The sequence below is a fragment of the Camelina sativa genome, chromosome 7 (genome assembly GCF_000633955.1).
Source record: "Camelina sativa cultivar DH55 chromosome 7, Cs, whole genome shotgun sequence".
Lineage (NCBI taxonomy): Eukaryota > Viridiplantae > Streptophyta > Magnoliopsida > Brassicales > Brassicaceae > Camelina > Camelina sativa.
Window position 1 is genome coordinate 32875772 of NC_025691.1, and position 17546 is coordinate 32893317.

At 38.1% G+C, this 17546-nt stretch overlaps 4 protein-coding genes and 2 pseudogenes across 4 annotated transcripts in view; 5 read left to right on the plus strand and 1 right to left on the minus strand.

Annotated features, from left to right (window-relative positions):
* LOC109125516 overlaps nt 1-1464 on the plus strand; it is a 3005-nt pseudogene extending 1541 nt beyond the window's left edge.
* LOC109125517 (disease resistance protein RML1A-like) lies at nt 1752-3636 on the plus strand. The gene is made up of 2 exons (XM_019227213.1): nt 1752-2230; nt 2328-3636. The coding sequence occupies exons 1-2, from the start codon at nt 1752-1754 to the stop codon at nt 3634-3636; spliced, it is 1788 nt and encodes a 595-aa protein (XP_019082758.1).
* The window catches only part of LOC104703945 (pentatricopeptide repeat-containing protein At1g64100-like), a 51903-nt gene continuing 38225 nt past the window's right edge, over nt 3869-17546 (minus strand). The window contains exon 2 of the mRNA XM_019228125.1: nt 3869-5262. Within this exon, the coding sequence (XP_019083670.1) occupies nt 3869-5262 (1394 nt within the window). The remainder of the gene's footprint in view (nt 5263-17546) is intronic.
* On the plus strand, nt 5334-9153 carry LOC104705208 (annotated as a pseudogene).
* Nucleotides 10568-12024, plus strand: LOC104703954 (C2 domain-containing protein At1g63220). Its single transcript, XM_010420045.2, has 5 exons — nt 10568-10757; nt 11148-11213; nt 11331-11457; nt 11550-11664; nt 11776-12024. Exons 1-5 carry the CDS (start codon nt 10691-10693, stop codon nt 11842-11844), a joined length of 444 nt encoding a protein of 147 aa, XP_010418347.1. The 5' UTR covers nt 10568-10690; the 3' UTR covers nt 11845-12024.
* Nucleotides 12217-13767, plus strand: LOC104703952 (pentatricopeptide repeat-containing protein At1g64100-like). The gene is made up of 2 exons (XM_010420044.2): nt 12217-13612; nt 13742-13767. Exons 1-2 carry the CDS (start codon nt 12254-12256, stop codon nt 13763-13765), a joined length of 1383 nt encoding a protein of 460 aa, XP_010418346.1. The 5' UTR covers nt 12217-12253; the 3' UTR covers nt 13766-13767.

Below are 17546 nucleotides of genomic sequence, written 5' to 3' on the forward strand. Positions count from 1 at the left end.
CATGCTGATGGTAATAAGAAGCTTGAGACCAAGTGGCATAAAGTCTTGTGGATGATTCAAGATTTGGACAGAAAGTGGCTTCTTCTACGGAAACGAAAAAACGCTTTGTTTGGTTACTATACAAAACGTTTTGAAGAAGAAACCTGCAGGTCTGATCTCGATAAGAGTATTTTCGAATCTGTTATCGTCCCTTGAAGCATCTGAAACAGAGAGAGAAGTGGATGATGTAGACTCAAAGTTCAACTTGCATTTTACTTATCGTGAGATTGATGAAGAAGGACAGTACAAGAGGCCTAATAGGAAATCACAATATAACATCTGCAGCAAATTTGGGATCCAGGAATTTGCAAACAAGTTTGGTTATAGCGCTGAGCAGTTGGGACTCGCGTTGTCTCTTGAGAAAGTTCTTGTTGATGATCTTGAAGATGCAAAGGAAACACCAGAGGAGATGGCATTGAATTATGTGTGTGCAATGTTTGAAGATCCTCAAGCTGTTCTTAAAGGCGCAAGACATGTGGCTGCGGTCGAGATAAGCTGTGAGGTATTGATCAAAAAGTATGTTCGAGGAATTTATATGGAGAATGCAGTAGTCTCAACAAGTCCAACACCAGTTGGGAATGTGGTTATAGATTCTTTCCATCGGTTCTCTGCGGTTAAGTGGTTACGGGAAAAGCCTTTGAGGAAGTTTGAAGGTGTACAATGGCTTCTCATTCAGAAAGCGGAAGAGGAGAAGCTTCTTCAAGTAACTTTCAAGCTCCCGGAGAATCATATGAATAGGATCATTAGTGAATGCAATGAACACTATCTAAGTGTTGGTGTCAGTAAGTATGCTCAAATCTGGAATGAGCAGAGGAAACTGATATTGGAAGATGCGGTTCACGGTTTTCTTTTGCCGTCGATGGAGAAAGAAGCAAGATCCTTGCTAACTAGCAGAGCTAAGACTCGGTTGCTTTCGGAGTATGGACAGGTTTTATGGAACAAAGTGTCTTCAGGGCCATACCAAAGGAATGATAAGGAAGCTGTGCCAAGGGTCTTGGCGTGTGTTGTTGGGGACCTGGAACTCCAGAGACTACATTTGTGATGCTGGATTCATCGGGAGAGCTTCTTGATGTGCTTTACGCGGGATCCTTGGCATTGCGACTTCCAGATGTAAATGACCAACAACGTAAAAAGAAGGAGCAAGATCGTCTTTCAAAGTTTATAACAGAACATCAACCGGATGTTGTGGCTTTAGGAGCTGTAAATATGAGTTGTTTACGTCTGAAGGATAAGATTTATGAGGTAATATTCGACATCGTGGAAGAACTAGGCTTTGATGTAATTAATGGGTTTCGTGATATTTTAGTGGCTTATGCGGATGAGTCTCTTCCTAGGCTATACGAAAACTCTAGAATCTCAAGTGAACAACTACCTCAACAGCCAGGGATTGTGAAACGTGCAGTTGCTCAGAAATTTATTAATTAAAGCGATGATTAAGATTAACCAAAGCGATGATTAAGAATTTAAGATTAACCACCTAATCTGCACGGAGCCACGGACCATCACCTTTAGTTGGTAGTAATATTACTTAGAAAATTATTGTTGTTTTTGTTTTGAGTGAGGAGACTTTAGAATTGACTTTGAATGAACTGTTTCTTCCTCTCTCTTTCTCAAAAGTCATTTCCATCATCATATAAGGCTTATGCAGAGCCGGACGTTCTTGATTTTTGTATATCTGATCTTGAACTTTTCTCGCCATACTCTAGTCTCTCATGGCTTCTTCTTCTTCTTCTTCTTCTCCGTCACGCAACTGGAGATACGGCGTCTTTGTGAGCTTCTACGGTCCAGACGTCCGCAAGACATTTCTGAGTCATTTACGCAAACAGTTTAGCCACAACGGGATTACCATGTTCGATGATCGTGAGATCAAGAGAGGCAAAACCATTGCCCCTGAAATCTTAGAGGTGATTAAGGAATCGAGGATCTCGATCGTGGTGTTCTCCAAGAACTATGCTTCATCGAGGTGGTGTTTGGAAGATTTGGCGGAGATTATGAAGTGTAGGGAACGACTGGGACAAATAGTGATGACAGTGTTCTATGGAGCAGATTCATCTGATGTGCGCAAACAGACTGGAGATTTTGGAATGGGTTTTGGTAGAGCTTGTTCTAGAAATACAGAGGAGGAGAAGTTAAGATGGAGGCAAGCTTTGAACGATGCTGCCAACATAGTAGGAGAAGACTTCGAAAACTGGTTTGTTCTTTTTTCTTCAATTTTGATTTTAATTCTTAATTTTGTGAATCTACGAACCATTACCACAACACAGTGTCTAATTTTTATTTCCTTTTAGGGATAATGAAGCGGATTTGATTGAAAAGGTTTCAAGAGATGTTTCAAACAACCTAAATGCTGCAACAATCTCTAGGGATTTTGAAGACAAGGTTGGTATGGAAGCACATTTGCAGAACATGCAGTCTTTACTGCATTTAGATACTGAAGAAGTAGCTATGATTGTTGGAATATGTGGCCCTGCAGGCATTGGTAAGACTACCATCGCCAGGGCTTTACATAGCCGACTCTCTAGCCGTTTTCAGCTTACTTGTTTTATGGAGAATCTTAAGGGAAGCTATAATAGTGATCTTGACGAGTATGGTTTGATGCTACAACTACAAGAGAAACTTCTTTCCAAGATATTAAACCAAGATGGTATGAAGATATCCCATTTAGGTGCGATAGAAGAAAGGCTAAGCAACCTGAAAGTGCTTATCATTCTTGATGATGTGGATGATCTTAAGCAATTAGAGGCTTTGGCTAAGGAAACTACTTGGTTTGGTCGTGGAAGTAGGATTATTGTGACCACAGAAGACCAAGATCTCTTGCTGCAACATGGTATCGATTCTAATTCTACATACAATGTGGATTTTCCAACTAGTGAAGAAGCTCTTGAGATCTTTTGCAGATATGCTTTCAGACAAAACTATCCGGATAATGGTTTTAAAGAGCTTGCAGAAAGGGTTGTAGACCTATGTGATAACCTTCCACTGAGTCTCAGCATGGTGGGTTCATCTTTACGCGGGAAGAAGGAAGAAGTGTGGGAAAAAGTGATGCGCAAGCTAGAAACTACTACTGATCATCGAGATATCGAGCAAGTACTAAGGACTGTATATGAACAATCATCATCTAACAAGCGAAAGCGAAAAAGTAAATCTCGGTGTTCTAGTGGGATGGCCTTCTTCGTCGTCATCAACTTGCTCCTAGAGATTGCATCAGCGGTTACAGACCAGCTCTCTTCCATTCGCAAGCCTTACTTCACAAGAATCTCCTTAGTAATGTCAGTCCTCTCTGTTTTCCTCTCCATCCTTGACCTCAGCTACAAAATCAAAGCCCATAAAGCTAGTTTCAGATGCAAGTGGCCTATACCTTGGTTCTACCTTCCAGCACGTGGCTACAGAAGGATCTTTGGAAGTTTCACAGATACGGTCTTATTGTTCTGTGTTGTTGGTGGGTTAATAGTGTCGACGGTCAACTACTGTTTTGTCGTAAAAGGCGAAAACGGTCCAATTAAAGTATCATCTATTTGGCCTCTCTTCTTTGCCATTGGTATGGTAGCCTCCAAGTTCATGGAGAAGCCGCTCATTTCCAAGGACTATTCGCTCTAACCAAAAAATGTATTGATTGATTTAAACGTTCAACAATAAAGAGAAAGTGTTTTTTGTATATATCAAATTTACTAACCAAGTGAATGTATCTTCAGAGACACTTTCACCATTTTGAGAAATCACAGAACCTGAAACCTCTGCAAAATCCTCCCACATGTTACAACTAAGGCACAAGTAAGTAAGACATACCATATAAAAACTAAATCAAGACAGTCACTCTTCACAAGAAACACTAAGACAGCATATCAAAAAAGCTCTTGTCCAATCTACCATCTATTAGCATATCAGCAACCAGTTTCAGGGTGGATCCATCACCATTCAACCCGTTGCTTCGCATCTCCCTGAAAAGTTCACATGATGCAGCTATTTCACCAGCTCTAAGGCATCCCCTGATTAGTGTATTGTAAGTGCAGTCACATGGTACATGTCCATTGTCCTTCATTTTACGGAATAACGCATTTGCTTCTGAAATTGTACCTTTCATACAAAACCCATATATCATTATATTGTAAGTTTGAACATCAGGCTCCACACCATCTATGGGGAGAGTACAAAATAAGTCCCATGCTTCGTCCACCTTACTACCCTTGCACATTCCATGGATGATGATGTTATAAGTAACAGTATCAAGATCAATCTTACTCTTTTGGATAACCTCAAACATTTCCAAAGCCTCTTCTAGCTGTCCATTTTCGCAGAAACCATACAACAAAGTGTTACAAGTTATGGTATCAGGGTACACACCTTGAGAAATCATCTCCTGGAAAAGGTCTTGGGCCATCTTAAGATTTCCCACTCGACAGAACCCGTGAATTAGAGTGTTGTAAGAAATAGTATCAGCAACTAATCCTCTTCTCAACATTTCACGGAGAAGTTTCATTCCATCATCTACCCTCTTAGCTCTACAACATCCGTCTATGAGACTATTGAAAGTGACTACGTTAGGAGAGCAGCCCTTGATAGCCATCAGATCAAACATGCGCTTAGCATCATCTAAACGGTTATGTTTACAGAACCCATCGACCATTGAGTTATAGGTGATTGTATTAGGAATTACACCACTACAGAGCATATCCTCGTATAATTCTTGAGCCTCAATGAACTTCCCTTCTTTGACATATGCATTGATCAATGCATTGAAAGTGAAAATATCAGGATTGATTTGCCTTTCAATCATATCACGCAACAATCTTTTGGCATTGCTCCATCTACCAGATCTACAAAAAGAGTCTATCATACAGTTGTAGGTAACCACACTGGGAAAGATGCCTTTCTCAAGCATTTCAGTGAAAAGATTTTGAGCATCGCTTTGATGTCCATCTTTGCAAAGACGATCAATGATGGGATTATAGAGTACAAAATTGGCTTTGATGTGGCTTTTCTCCATATTCCTAAGCAGATTCAAGGCAGAGTCAGTGTCTCCCATCTTACACATTCCATTTACAATTGTTCTGTAAGTAACCGCGTTAGGTTCATGACCAATTGCTAACATACGACCAAGCAGAGCTACTGCTTCAAGAACTCGATCCTCACGGCAAAGACCGTTCATGAGTGTGGTAAACGTTACGACGTTGGGTGTTAATCTCGTTTCAACCATATGATCAAATAAAGCTACAGCTTCAGAAACCCTATCTTCGAGACAGAACCCGTGGAGAAGTGTGCTAAACGTAACAACATTAGGCTGGAAACCAAGTTTTATGACCTTTCCCAATGTAGACAGACCAAAAGACAACTCATGACAACTGCAGAAGCTAGAGATACCGTTTATAGCTATGTACCGGAAGGAGCAGTGTCTGAGTTTATTGGACAGTTCTGATCATGCTGATGGTAATAAGAAGCTTGAGACCAAGTGGCATAAAGTCTTGTGGATGATTCAAGATTTGGACAGAAAGTGGCTTCTTCTACGGAAACGAAAAAACGCTTTGTTTGGTTACTATACAAAACGTTTTGAAGAAGAAACCTGCAGGTCTGATCTCGATAAGAGTATTTTCGAATCTGTTATCAAGTCTCTTGAAGCATCTGAAACAGAGAGAGAAGTGGATGATGTGGACTCAAAGTTCAACTTGCATTTTACTCATCGTGAGATTGATGAAGAAGGACAGTACAAGAGGCCTAATAGGAAATCACAATATAACATCTGCAGCAAATTTGGGATCCAGGAATTTGCAAACAAGTTTGGTTATAGCGCTGAGCAGTTGGGACTCGCGTTGTCTCTTGAGAAAGTTCTTGTTGATGATCTTGAAGATGCAAAGGAAACACCAGAGGAGATGGCATTGAATTATGTGTGTGCAATGTTTGAAGATCCTCAAGCTGTTCTTAAAGGCGCAAGACATGTGGCTGCGGTCGAGATAAGCTGTGAGGTATTGATCAAAAAGTATGTTCGAGGGATTTATATGGAGAATGCAGTAGTCTCAACAAGTCCAACACCAGTTGGGAATGTGGTTATAGATTCTTTCCATCGGTTCTCTGCGGTTAAGTGGTTACGGGAAAAGCCTTTGAGGAAGTTTGAAGGTGTACAATGGCTTCTCATTCAGAAAGCGGAAGAGGAGAAGCTTCTTCAAGTAACTTTCAAGCTCCCGGAGAATCATATGAATAGGATCATTAGTGAATGCAATGAACACTATCTAAGTGTTGGTGTCAGTAAGTATGCTCAAATCTGGAATGAGCAGAGGAAACTGATATTGGAAGACGCGGTTCACGGTTTTCTTTTGCCGTCGATGGAGAAAGAAGCAAGATCCTTGCTAACTAGCAGAGCTAAGACTCGGTTGCTTTCGGAGTATGGACAGGTTTTATGGAACAAAGTGTCTTCAGGGCCATACCAAAGGAATGATAAGGAAGCTGTGCCAAGGGTCTTGGCGTGTGTTGTTGGGGACCTGGAACTCCAGAGACTACATTTGTGATGCTGGATTCATCGGGAGAGCTTCTTGATGTGCTTTACGCGGGATCCTTGGCATTGCGACTTCCAGATGTAAATGACCAACAACGTAAAAAGAAGGAGCAAGATCGTCTTTCAAAGTTTATAACAGAACATCAACCGGATGTTGTGGCTTTAGGAGCTGTAAATATGAGTTGTTTACGTCTGAAGGATAAGATTTATGAGGTAATATTCGAAATCGTGGAAGAACTAGGCTTTGATGTAATTAATGGGTTTCGTGATATTTTAGTGGTTTATGCGGATGAGTCTCTTCCTAGGCTATACGAAAACTCTAGAATCTCAAGTGAACAACTACCTCAACAGCCAGGGATTGTGAAACGTGCAGTTGCTCTTGGACGTTATCTCCAGAATCCATTAGCAATGATCTCAACTTTATGCGGTCCATGTAAAGATATTTTGTCTTGGAAGCTTCATTCTTTGCAGGACTTTCTTGATCCAGATGAGAAGTATGAGATGGTTGAACAAGTTATGGTTGACATAACGAATCAAGTTGGAATCGACATTAATCTGGCTGCGAGCCATGAATGGCTTTTTTCTCCTTTACAGTTTGTTTCAGGGTTTGGCCCTAGGAAAGCTTCATCTTTGCAGAAGTCTCTTGTTAGAGCTGGTTCAATATTTGTCCGCAAGGAACTGATAAATCATGGGATTGGTAAAAAAGTATTTGTAAATGCAGCTGGTTTCTTGAGGATTCGTAGGAGCGGATCAGCTTGTAATAGCAGCCAGTTTATTGATCTGTTGGATGATACTAGAATACATCCTGAATCATACGGTCCTGCGCAGGAATTGGCGAAAGATGTTTATGCTCATGATGGTATCGTAAGAGGTGGTGAGGATGATGCGATAGAGATGGCGATAGAGCATGTGAGAGATCAGCCAGCTTCTTTGAGAAGAATTGTTCTTGATGAGTATTTGAGCAGCAAGAACCAAGAGAATAAGAAGGAAACTTATAGTCTTATCATGAGAGAACTAATCTGTGGTTTTCAGGATTGGCGGAGTCCGTTTAAAGCTATTGATGCAGATGAAGAGTTTTATATGTTCTCAGGTGAAACAAAAGAAACTATTGGTGAAGGGAGAATTGTGCAGGCCACTGTTCAGAAAGTGACAAGTGGTAAAGCCATATGTGCATTAGATTGTCGATTACCTGGGATTCTATTCAAGGAAGATTACTCAGATAATGGTAGAGATATTGTTGACTTGTCGAACAAACTGTGTGAAGGCGATATGGTTACTTGCAAGATCAAATCAATTCAAAAGAATAGGTATCGTGTGCTCCTTGTCTGCAAAGAAAGCGAAATGAGAAAGAACATAAATTTCGAGGATGTAGATGAGTATTACCACGAGGAGGAACAGAACAATGTCCTAGTAGAGAAAGAGAAAGCTCCTAAGGAAAAGAAACAGTTTAAGTCTCGGATGATTGTTCATCCTCGTTTTGAGAACATCACTGCTGAGCAAGCAGCACAGTATTTGTCTGATAAGAATATTGGAGAAAGCATTGTTCGTCCAAGCTCACGAGGATTGAATCATCTGACTTTGATGATCAAGATTTTTGATAATGTGTATGCTAACAAAGAGATTATCGAAGGTAACAAGGAGGGCAAGGACATAGTGAGCTTACAACGTATTGGTAAAACATTGAAAATTGGGAATGAAACCTTCGAGGATCTAGATGAGGTCCGTCTTTATTATACTCTTCTTATAAATTTCAGTTTTGATGTAAGTGAAAATACTTACACGTTTTAAAATTTTCAGGTAATGGATAGGTATGTTGATCCTTTGGTAACTCATCTTATGACAATGATCAACTACTGTAAATTTCGGACTGGGACAAAGTCGGAAATAGATGATCCTCTTCGGGTTGAAAAAGGTGAAAATCCGAAAATGGTTGTTTACGGTTTCAGTGTATCGCATGAACATCCAGGGAGCTTCATATTGTCTTACATACGATCTGCAAATCCGCACCACGAGTACATTGGTTTATACCCAAATGGATTCAAGTTCAGGAAAAGAATGTTTGGGGATCTTGATAAGGTTGCTGCTTATTTCAAGAGACATATTGATGATCCAGTCCATTACTATCAATGAACTTGAAGGTAGTATTTTACTTGTCTGAATTCATGAATTGTTCTACTTCTTTTACCCAAATAAGCTGTTAGATTTACGATACCGTAAGCTCTGATTACACGAACACACAATTAAAACTAACTGATAAGAACAGAGAGAGACTAGCACATCACTAGCTCAGCTCCCAACACACCATAAGAGAGATACTAGCACATCTCTAGCTCACCTCTCCAACCACAAGCACATCGCTTGACCAATCTTCACAATATTCAACATTCAGCATAATGAAGAAGAAGAGCTTCACAGCTCTTTTAAGCTGATCCCGTAACGGCCACGCCTCCTCCACAATCAGAGTCTTTCCTCTCTTCTTGTCCACGTCATCAGCAACCAACTTGAGTCCTCTTGACGTGGCAATGTACAATCGTATCATAAGCTTTTAGACTGATTGCCTTTTGTGCAAGAAACACATATTGGAGAATAAAGTTTTTGGTTATTGGAACGTAATTAGGTCTGTCGTTTAGTAGAACTGTAGAAGTATTCAACTTATGTTTGCTGTCAAAAGTGATAAAGATCCTACAACAAACATGAAGAGACAAAATATTAATTTGACTAGCTCTGTTTTGTGAACAGAGTTTTTTTTTTGTTTTTAATTCTAACGTCTCTGTTTTGTTTCATGGATATTGATATTTTTTCTGCAGATTGATTTTAAGGTATGGCTTTGTTGATGTCAGGTTCGAAGCACAAAAACTACTACTTTATGCTATTTTAAACCATTATATCAGTGATTTTATGTTTACAATTTATATTACGCCAATAAGAAATCAGCTTATTTTAATCTCTTTTCATCGCCATGCATCAGTTTGTTGTTTGTATAGCTCTTATTACTATCAATGAATATATTATTCATTAGAAGATATAGGCTATGTTTATTCCCCCTAATTTACTTTAGCGTACATCGTTATTCAGAAGCTTGTTTGTCCTAAAGATACAAACGTATTATTTATTTCATTTTTGGGGTAATATATTTATTTGATTATATTATAAAGAAGATGGTTGACAAGAAAACAAAATGTTGTATACATATCAAGAAGATGGCAAATGTACCCTAGATTCAACTAACCCGGTGGAAACCAGTGGAAAAAGTGAACAAATAAAAGTTGACTATTTTAATATCATTATTATATTTTTTTAATTTCTTCTAATAAATACATTTACACATAATTTCTTTCTGAAAATATATTTTAAATTTTACTTTCTATCCATTTATTCTTATTAAAAAGAAATCAATCAATTTAAGAAAATTAAGAATTGAAAAAGAAAAAAACTAGTTGAACAATTTGTAAAGTTTTTTTTGTCATGTTTATTATTTTCATTGCAATAAGGGTAATGTCCCATTTTAAAAGATTATGTCATAATGATTAGATTAGCATAGCAGCAAACTCATACTGCTTTTCCTGTATGAATAAATATTTAATACCATAGGATTTTTTATTATTATATTGTGATTAACAGTATTAATCACAATATTTAATACCATAGGATTTATTATTATTATTATATTGTGATTAATAGTATTAATCAAAAACATATAAATATTGCTAGAGGAGGAACACAATCTTAATAAAACAATTAAAAGAGATTAACTTGTAATTTCCCATTAGTAAAGAAAATCACAATTCCTTAATGTCTGTAGTAGTAGTAGTCAAATAAGATAACAACATCTGTAAGACTGGTTAACAATGTCATAAATTTTGGAAAATATTCAAGTTTGACCCGAATTTAATCATCTAATTAATTATTTTTTTTTCAACAAAAGCACAACTATTTTTCAATTACTCTAATTAAGGAAAAAAGAGCATTAGTTACACGCTCCCACGCGCTACAGCGATGTTCTAAATTCCCAATATATATATATATTCATATTGTCGTGGTGAAAATGACGATCTTATTACAAATCAGACAAAAGCCTCCTCGCATCTCTCTCTCTCTTGGGATCTGAATCTTCACAATTTCTCTGAGAAAAAAGCCAAAAAGATCACAAGAGAAAAACAAAAAAAAATGCCTCATGGAACTCTTGAAGTCGTTCTTGTCAGCGCCAAAGGTCTCGAGGACGCTGATTTTTTGAGTAAGCCTCCTTTCGTCAATTTTTTTTCAGAAATCCTTGGAACCCTTTTGAGTTTTGTTTGATGGGTTCTGTCTCAATTGTGTTGAATCTGTCAATGTATATACGTACGTGTTTAAATGTTTCGTCTTTAGGATCAAAAGATTCACAATTTTGAATAGTGGTGCCAATCAGATTTTACTGACTTGGAAAGATCTGTGTTTACAAACATGTGATTTCATTTTATGATTAGGCTTTAGATTCGTGATATTAATCTAAGATCTTTTGGTAATCCGGAATCATTTTATTCTAATGATCATCTAGTCTAATTGATGGTAAATCTGGATTTGTTTCTTGTGTATATGTGAAATCGATTTGCTTAGTTGTTGACTTGTTGTTTGGTTTTGTGAACAGATAACATGGATCCTTATGTGCAACTCACTTGTCGGACTCAAGATCAGAAGAGCAGTGTTGCAACAGGTACGTTTTTCAATCAAGACCAATAGCTTCTTTCTTTTTTATTGTGTGTTCTTTCGCTTTCAATCAAGATCTTTGTGTGTTTCAAGAGTTGAGAAGAATAAATTTGAATTTTTGCAGGAATGGGGACAGCTCCAGAATGGAATGAGACATTTATCTTCACTGTCTCTGAAGGAACAACAGAGTTAAAAGCGAAAATCTTTGACAAAGATGTCGGCACAGAGGATGATGCGGTTGGTGAAGCAACGTAAGTTCCTCAAACTTTAGATTCTTTGTTTTGCTTGGTGTTTTCCTAATTACAGAGATTTGTGAGAACATATATGTTTTGAGAAAATGCAGTATCCCACTGGAGCCAGTATTCTTGGAAGGAGAGATCCCACCAACTGCATACAATGTGGTGAAAGATGAAGAGTTCAAAGGCGAGATTTGGGTCGCTCTCTCCTTCAAGCCCTCGGTATAAAAAAATCATCTTTTATCGTTCTTGATTTGGTTTTTAAATGTTAACTAGTTGAATCTGAAGAGCAATATGTGTTCTTGACATCTTGTGATGGTGGTGTTTTGTTAGGAAAACCGAAGCAGGGGTATTGAAGAGGAGTCCTATGGAGGTTGGAAAAACTCTGAAGCATCATACTAAGAGAAGAGAAGAAACCAATGTTGTGTGTTACTCCTGTTTTGATTTTTAATCTTGGGAATGATATATGTTGAGCTTCCATTTGAAATGGTGTCTTGTCGTTTAATGTTCTTTGTGTTCGGATTGTTTGTTTTTAATGATTCAAAAACTTGTGGGATTTTGATTCTTCTTGTTCTTTGTCAAGCAAGAACTTGTTTTTTTTTTTTTGTTTCGCATTGTTTAGTTTTTCCTCTGTGGTTGTTTCCTGAGTCAACGATGAATTTCACCTAAACCGGTCAACGAACCAACCAAATTAAATTAAACCGGTGATTGTGCCAATCCAATTGAAGCGAAGGTATCGGTTTCAAGGGCACTCACTCTCTCACTCTTGTTAGGGTAGATCGAGAAAGAACGAAATCAGGCGAAACTAAAGATGTTGGCTAGGGTTTGTAGATCGGAATCTGCTTCTGCTATTGCAGCAGCTGCTTCGGCTAGATGGTTTTGTACGAGATTGGGCAATCGACGCGTCCCGAAGAAAGGTAGCAAAGTTGAGAAGAGTAAGCCGTCTTTGAGCGGAGGAACGTTTGGAGGGGAGAGTTTGAAATTGAGGAGTGGGTCTCATTATATCAAAAGCTTAGATGATGCCATTGATCTGTTCGATTACATGGTTCGATCTCGTCCCCTCTATTCGGAAATTGATTTTAATAAACTAATTGGTGTCGTCGTGAAGATGAAACGTCCCGATGTTGCGATTTCTCTCCATCAGAAGATGGAATTGCGCCGGATTCCATTTGATATATACAGCTTTTCTACTCTGATGAAATGTTATTGCAGCTGTCATAAGTTGTCATTTGCTTTGTCTACGTTTGGAAAGATCACTAAACTTGGTTTCCATCCCAATGTTGTTACGTTTACCACGCTGCTCCACGGGTTATGTCTCCAAGATAGGCTCTCTGAAGCCTTGGCTTTATTTGATCATATGGTTGTAAATGGAATGTGTAAGATTGGTGACACTGAATCTGCCTTGAATCTGCTTAGGAAGATGGAGCAAACCCACATCAAACCCGGTGTTGTAATTTACACTGCCATCATTGATCGCCTTTGCAAAGACGGACATCATAGCCATGCTCAAAAACTTTTCACTGAAATGCATGAGAAAGGAATTTTTCCAGATGTTTATACCTACAGCTGTATGATCGACGGGTTTTGTAGCTTTGGTAGATGGGGTGATGCTGAAAAATTGTTGCGTGATATGATTGAAAGGCAAATCAATCCTCAACTTGTAACTTTCAATGCATTGATCAATGCATCTGTCAAAGAAGGGAAGTTCACTGAGGCTGAAGAGTTATATGAGGAGATGCTCCGTAGGGATATAATTCCTGATACGGTCACCTATAGTTCAATCATCGATGGGCTTTGCAAGCGTAACCGTCTAGATGATGCCAAGCGCATGTTTGATTTGATGGCAACCAAGGGCTGCTCTCCAAACGTAGTCACTTATACTACCCTTATTAATGGCTATTGTAAGGCTAAAAGGGTTGACGATGGAGTGGAGATTTTCTACTTGATGCATCAAAGAGGAATAGTTGCTAATACAGTTACTTATAATAGTTTAATTCATGGGTTTTGTCAAATGGGTGATCTTAGTGGTGCCCTAAACATTTTCGAGGAAATGATTTCTAATGGTGTGGCTCCTAATGACATCACTTTCCGTGGTATGCTGGTCGGCTTATGTAGCAAGGAGGAACAACGAAAGGCAGTGGCAATGTTGGTGGATCTGCAGCACGGTGTGGTATGTCCTCAACGAAAGGCAGTGGCTTTATTTTCCTTTTTCTACATAGCTACTGAATTTAGAAGTGAAACTTAAGATACACATTCCAAATTAACACTCTCTGATTAGTTTAGTGTGTTTGCTTTGCAGGATCATCAGTTGAAGGATGAATGAAAGAATGGAAGATTCAATGTCATTTTGCTTCTTGCTTGATTGATTACGATTCTGATGTTCCACTTACACTTGTTAATTTAAATCATTTGTCGTGTTTGTTTATGTTAACGTTGAAATGAGATATGTTATATATAGTTGCTTTCTGTGGGAACTGGAAATCCTCAAAAGGTAGCAGCTGGAACATATAGTTGTTTTCTGTATCAGGGAGATCGATGGTCAGCTGTATCAGCTAGAACATCATACAGTTGCTTTCTTCCTCTCGATTCCTGATTCTCGTTTCTCTCGAATTTTCTCCATTTTAATCAGTGATGCAGAAACCAAGTAAAAGGATGTTGGTAAGAAGCTTGGTGTCGGCAGCACGTTAGAGATGAGTCGCAGCTTTAGAGATTATCATTACATTTACGTGAAGTTCATTCCCTTTGGCAACAGCTGCTGAAGTTTTTTAGATTCAAACAATGTTCACTTAATCTGTGCCAAAACAAGAAGTGATCAACGTTTAGTGATTTTGTGGATCATCTGTCTTTGCTTCACCAGGAATGTAATTCTGAGATCTTCATGGTGCTTTCATGCTAGTAGCCTAGTACACAGTTGAAAACTTCACTTGTGTAAAGAAGGGAAAATTTATGATTCTGTTTGTTTTAGGTTAATTAACAAAGAAGGGAAATCCCAAAACTCAGAGTAGGAAAGAGCGGTCATGGGAAGTAGAAAGTGGAAACACACAAAACTCTAAAAAGCACACAAACTGTGCGCTGAGGCAATCAAGAGTAGTCGCAGGGAATAAACACAAAAACTGTAAAGCACATCGGAAAGTGTTTGAGGTAAACTTTTACAAGCCTGACTAACCAAGCTAACACTGAAAAGTTTCTTACTAAACAAAGGCACAAATGACAAAATAAAATATAAATAAGAAAAGATAATTGTCAAGCCTCCAATTTTCTCGCAAACAGATCCTTTGCATTCCAGTAGTGATCATGTACGTCGGAGAATCCTAAAACAATCATATTAGAGGAAAAAATATTGGTGAAACACGTCCTATGAATATATAACCAGGAAAAGATAGACAAATTGGACAGGGAGGAGCAGATTAAATACCTTTCCAATGCATGAAGATGAGAAACGTTGCTTAGTGGCTTCATCCTCCCATTCAATATCTTCTATCCATAGCTTGGGTGAATGCTTTAGTACCAGTTCTTCCAAGTCTGGAACACTTTTGGAATTTAATGGAAGCCGTTTCAGCTTTGGACATGAATGAATGGACAACTTTCTTAAGAAAGGAAACTCGAGAGCACTTAGGCATATGCTTTGAAGGTTATGAAGGTAGTGCAATTTCAATGTCTTAAGCTTCCCAAACGGAATCAGGTCTTCTGCATATGCACTGATTAATTGCTCTCTGGTTATCACCTCTTCAAAACTTGAATCTCGAATGTCAAAAGTTGCAAGGCTTGTTGCATAGATTATCCAGCCCAAATCTTTTGTGTCATGTACTTCCAATATGGTAACAGTGGTGAGGTTGGGAAAGCAGCTGGTTCTGATGACATCCTCCACTATCTTAACATCTAGTTCAAAAATACAACTCAGCTGTAGGAGACTGAGTTTTTCCATATTTCTCATATTCCACACCAGATTAGTACTTGGTAATGTCCGATTCCTTGTAAGCATCAAATAACTTGTGACATTTGCCAATCTTGGGAAGCTTAGAAGTTTCTTGAGAGCTGTACTATCGCTGATACTATCACTGATGGGTATCTCCAAATCTTCTAGGTGCTCAAAAAGTGCCAGCTCTTCCACTATACCGATATCTATTGGAGCTCTGCAATCTCTCAGACTTAAGAGTTTTAGTCCCAACAGTTTCGATATGCCAACCACACTCTCCAATTTTTCTTCTTCGTCCAAACAATGAACTCTTTAACCTTACATATGGATTTAGGCTATTAAAAAAAGTCATTTTTGGTTGGAAAAAAAAAAAAAAAGTCATTTTGAATATTGCTCATAATATGTGTGCAAGAATCTTTTGTATATTCAGTGATGAAGTCAATCTTACACTGTAATTATTCACACATGCTTTTATATACATCATAAGTATCCTCAACTATCTATTTTAAAATTTTGAATTCTTTTTGATTACAATAACAACATAGATTTTATATATTTTGGTCTAAATAACATCACAAACCAAAGAAACACACATTGTTTGAATTTGATAAAAATAAACTAGAGCTTGTAAAAATCCATAATATAATATGTGTGACTTGATATATATTTAATTAACATGAATTTAATTTAAAAACTCATAAATATGTTAAAAAGAAATCATATTGACGAGACTGCATAAAACTAAGAAGCATATTACATCTGATCAAATATTTCCAAACAATATTGCATTAACATGATTTTGCATTTATGTCATATTTGATTCATTATAATTTAAGGTAGAAGAAAAAAGTGGGCAAACAATGAGCAAAACATAAGCAGAACATAGGTAGAAAATAAATTACAATTCGATTTATTTTTACGTATGTGTATTGTTGTAATCAGTCATTTTTATTAATATTTGACATCGTAACCAATAAATAAAAATGAAAAATAATTGCAACTAACTAATTTTTAGATTATAAAACACATACGTGAAACAAGTTGTAACAGATCTTAAATAGAAAGACATGTAAACACAATTCAAATTTTTAGGCTTTCACCGGATTGCAAATATATGATACATATATAGATATATTTTTTGTGAAAGTACATATTTTCTTTTTCATTAGTTGTTTTTGTATGTATATAGTAATTGATTAGATAATAATCCACACGCAAAAAAATAAATTCCGATTTCGTTTCCTAGTTATATATATGTAATATGTTGTTACTGCACTCTCAACATACCGATCTAAACTAGAAAGATAAATTGATCACTTAACTGAGAATTCGGTTAATTCCCGGTTAGAGATCTTAACTAACGATCTGGAGGAGGCCTGTTCGGACAAGAAGGCTTAGCCCACCGACGAGAAACCGACTTCTTAATTTGACCGACGACCGACTTGAGGAAGAGATGGGAACTTTCCGTATTTCATTATGGGTGATAAGGAAAGTTAATATATTTTGTGATCAATAAAATTGTATAAAAGGGGAGAGACTTCTCCATTGTAAGGCATCCGAAGAATTAATACAGAAAAACCTAAATTCATCTTTGTTCTTGAGCAAACCCTAAATTCATCTTTTATTGTGCTTTGAGAGATTATTTCTTTGAATTTGTTTCCCTCACTAAACAAATTCATTGTGGAAACCTAGTTTATACAATTGGCGTCGTCTGTGGGGACGCAAAATCGTCTTTACAAGTTAATCTCTCAAAGCAGCTCGACCGAAAGGTTCCCTTCAAGCCTACAACAATGTCTCCAGTTACCAGCCTACATCATCGGCACAAACCGCACCTCTTCAAGTGTATCCGATGTCACGGGCCTAGCACCTCCTCGGGGTGACACGAAAGCACGAAGTGACGCTCCAACCATGCAAACGACAGCCGTTTACGCCCGTCATAACGTCGCTACATCGGTCAACCCAACCGATAACTGCCTCAAACTCCCAGCTGAGGTCAGATCTGAAGGGGACCCCAGCCAAGGAATAGGGCGAACTCGCGAACAACCAGTCCACCTCGATACAGAGCACTAAGATGAACCACTCTTGAGAGGGGAAACGATGCGCGCCACAGAGCAACAACCTGGGGTCCGAACTGAGAATCCCCCTGATCGCACTATTCCAAAACCCGCAGGTCGTTTCTATGGAAGAT

What these genes read in the sequence shown, in the direction of transcription:
- LOC109125517 (XM_019227213.1), top strand. Translation starts at nt 1,752, where the DNA reads ATGGCTTCTTCTTCTTCTTCTTCTTCTCCGTCACGCAACTGGAGATAC. An exon ending in GGAGAAGACTTCGAAAACTG is followed by an intron (nt 2,231 to 2,327) that starts GTTTGTTCTTTT and finishes ATTTCCTTTTAG; the next exon opens with GGATAATGAAGCGGATTTGA.
- LOC104703954 (XM_010420045.2), top strand. Translation starts at nt 10,691, where the DNA reads ATGCCTCATGGAACTCTTGAAGTCGTTCTTGTCAGCGCCAAAGGTCTC. An exon ending in GATGCGGTTGGTGAAGCAAC is followed by an intron (nt 11,458 to 11,549) that starts GTAAGTTCCTCA and finishes GAGAAAATGCAG; the next exon opens with TATCCCACTGGAGCCAGTAT. An exon ending in CTCTCTCCTTCAAGCCCTCG is followed by an intron (nt 11,665 to 11,775) that starts GTATAAAAAAAT and finishes GTGTTTTGTTAG; the next exon opens with GAAAACCGAAGCAGGGGTAT.
- LOC104703952 (XM_010420044.2), top strand. Translation starts at nt 12,254, where the DNA reads ATGTTGGCTAGGGTTTGTAGATCGGAATCTGCTTCTGCTATTGCAGCA. An exon ending in TGGATCTGCAGCACGGTGTG is followed by an intron (nt 13,613 to 13,741) that starts GTATGTCCTCAA and finishes TTTGCTTTGCAG; the next exon opens with GATCATCAGTTGAAGGATGA.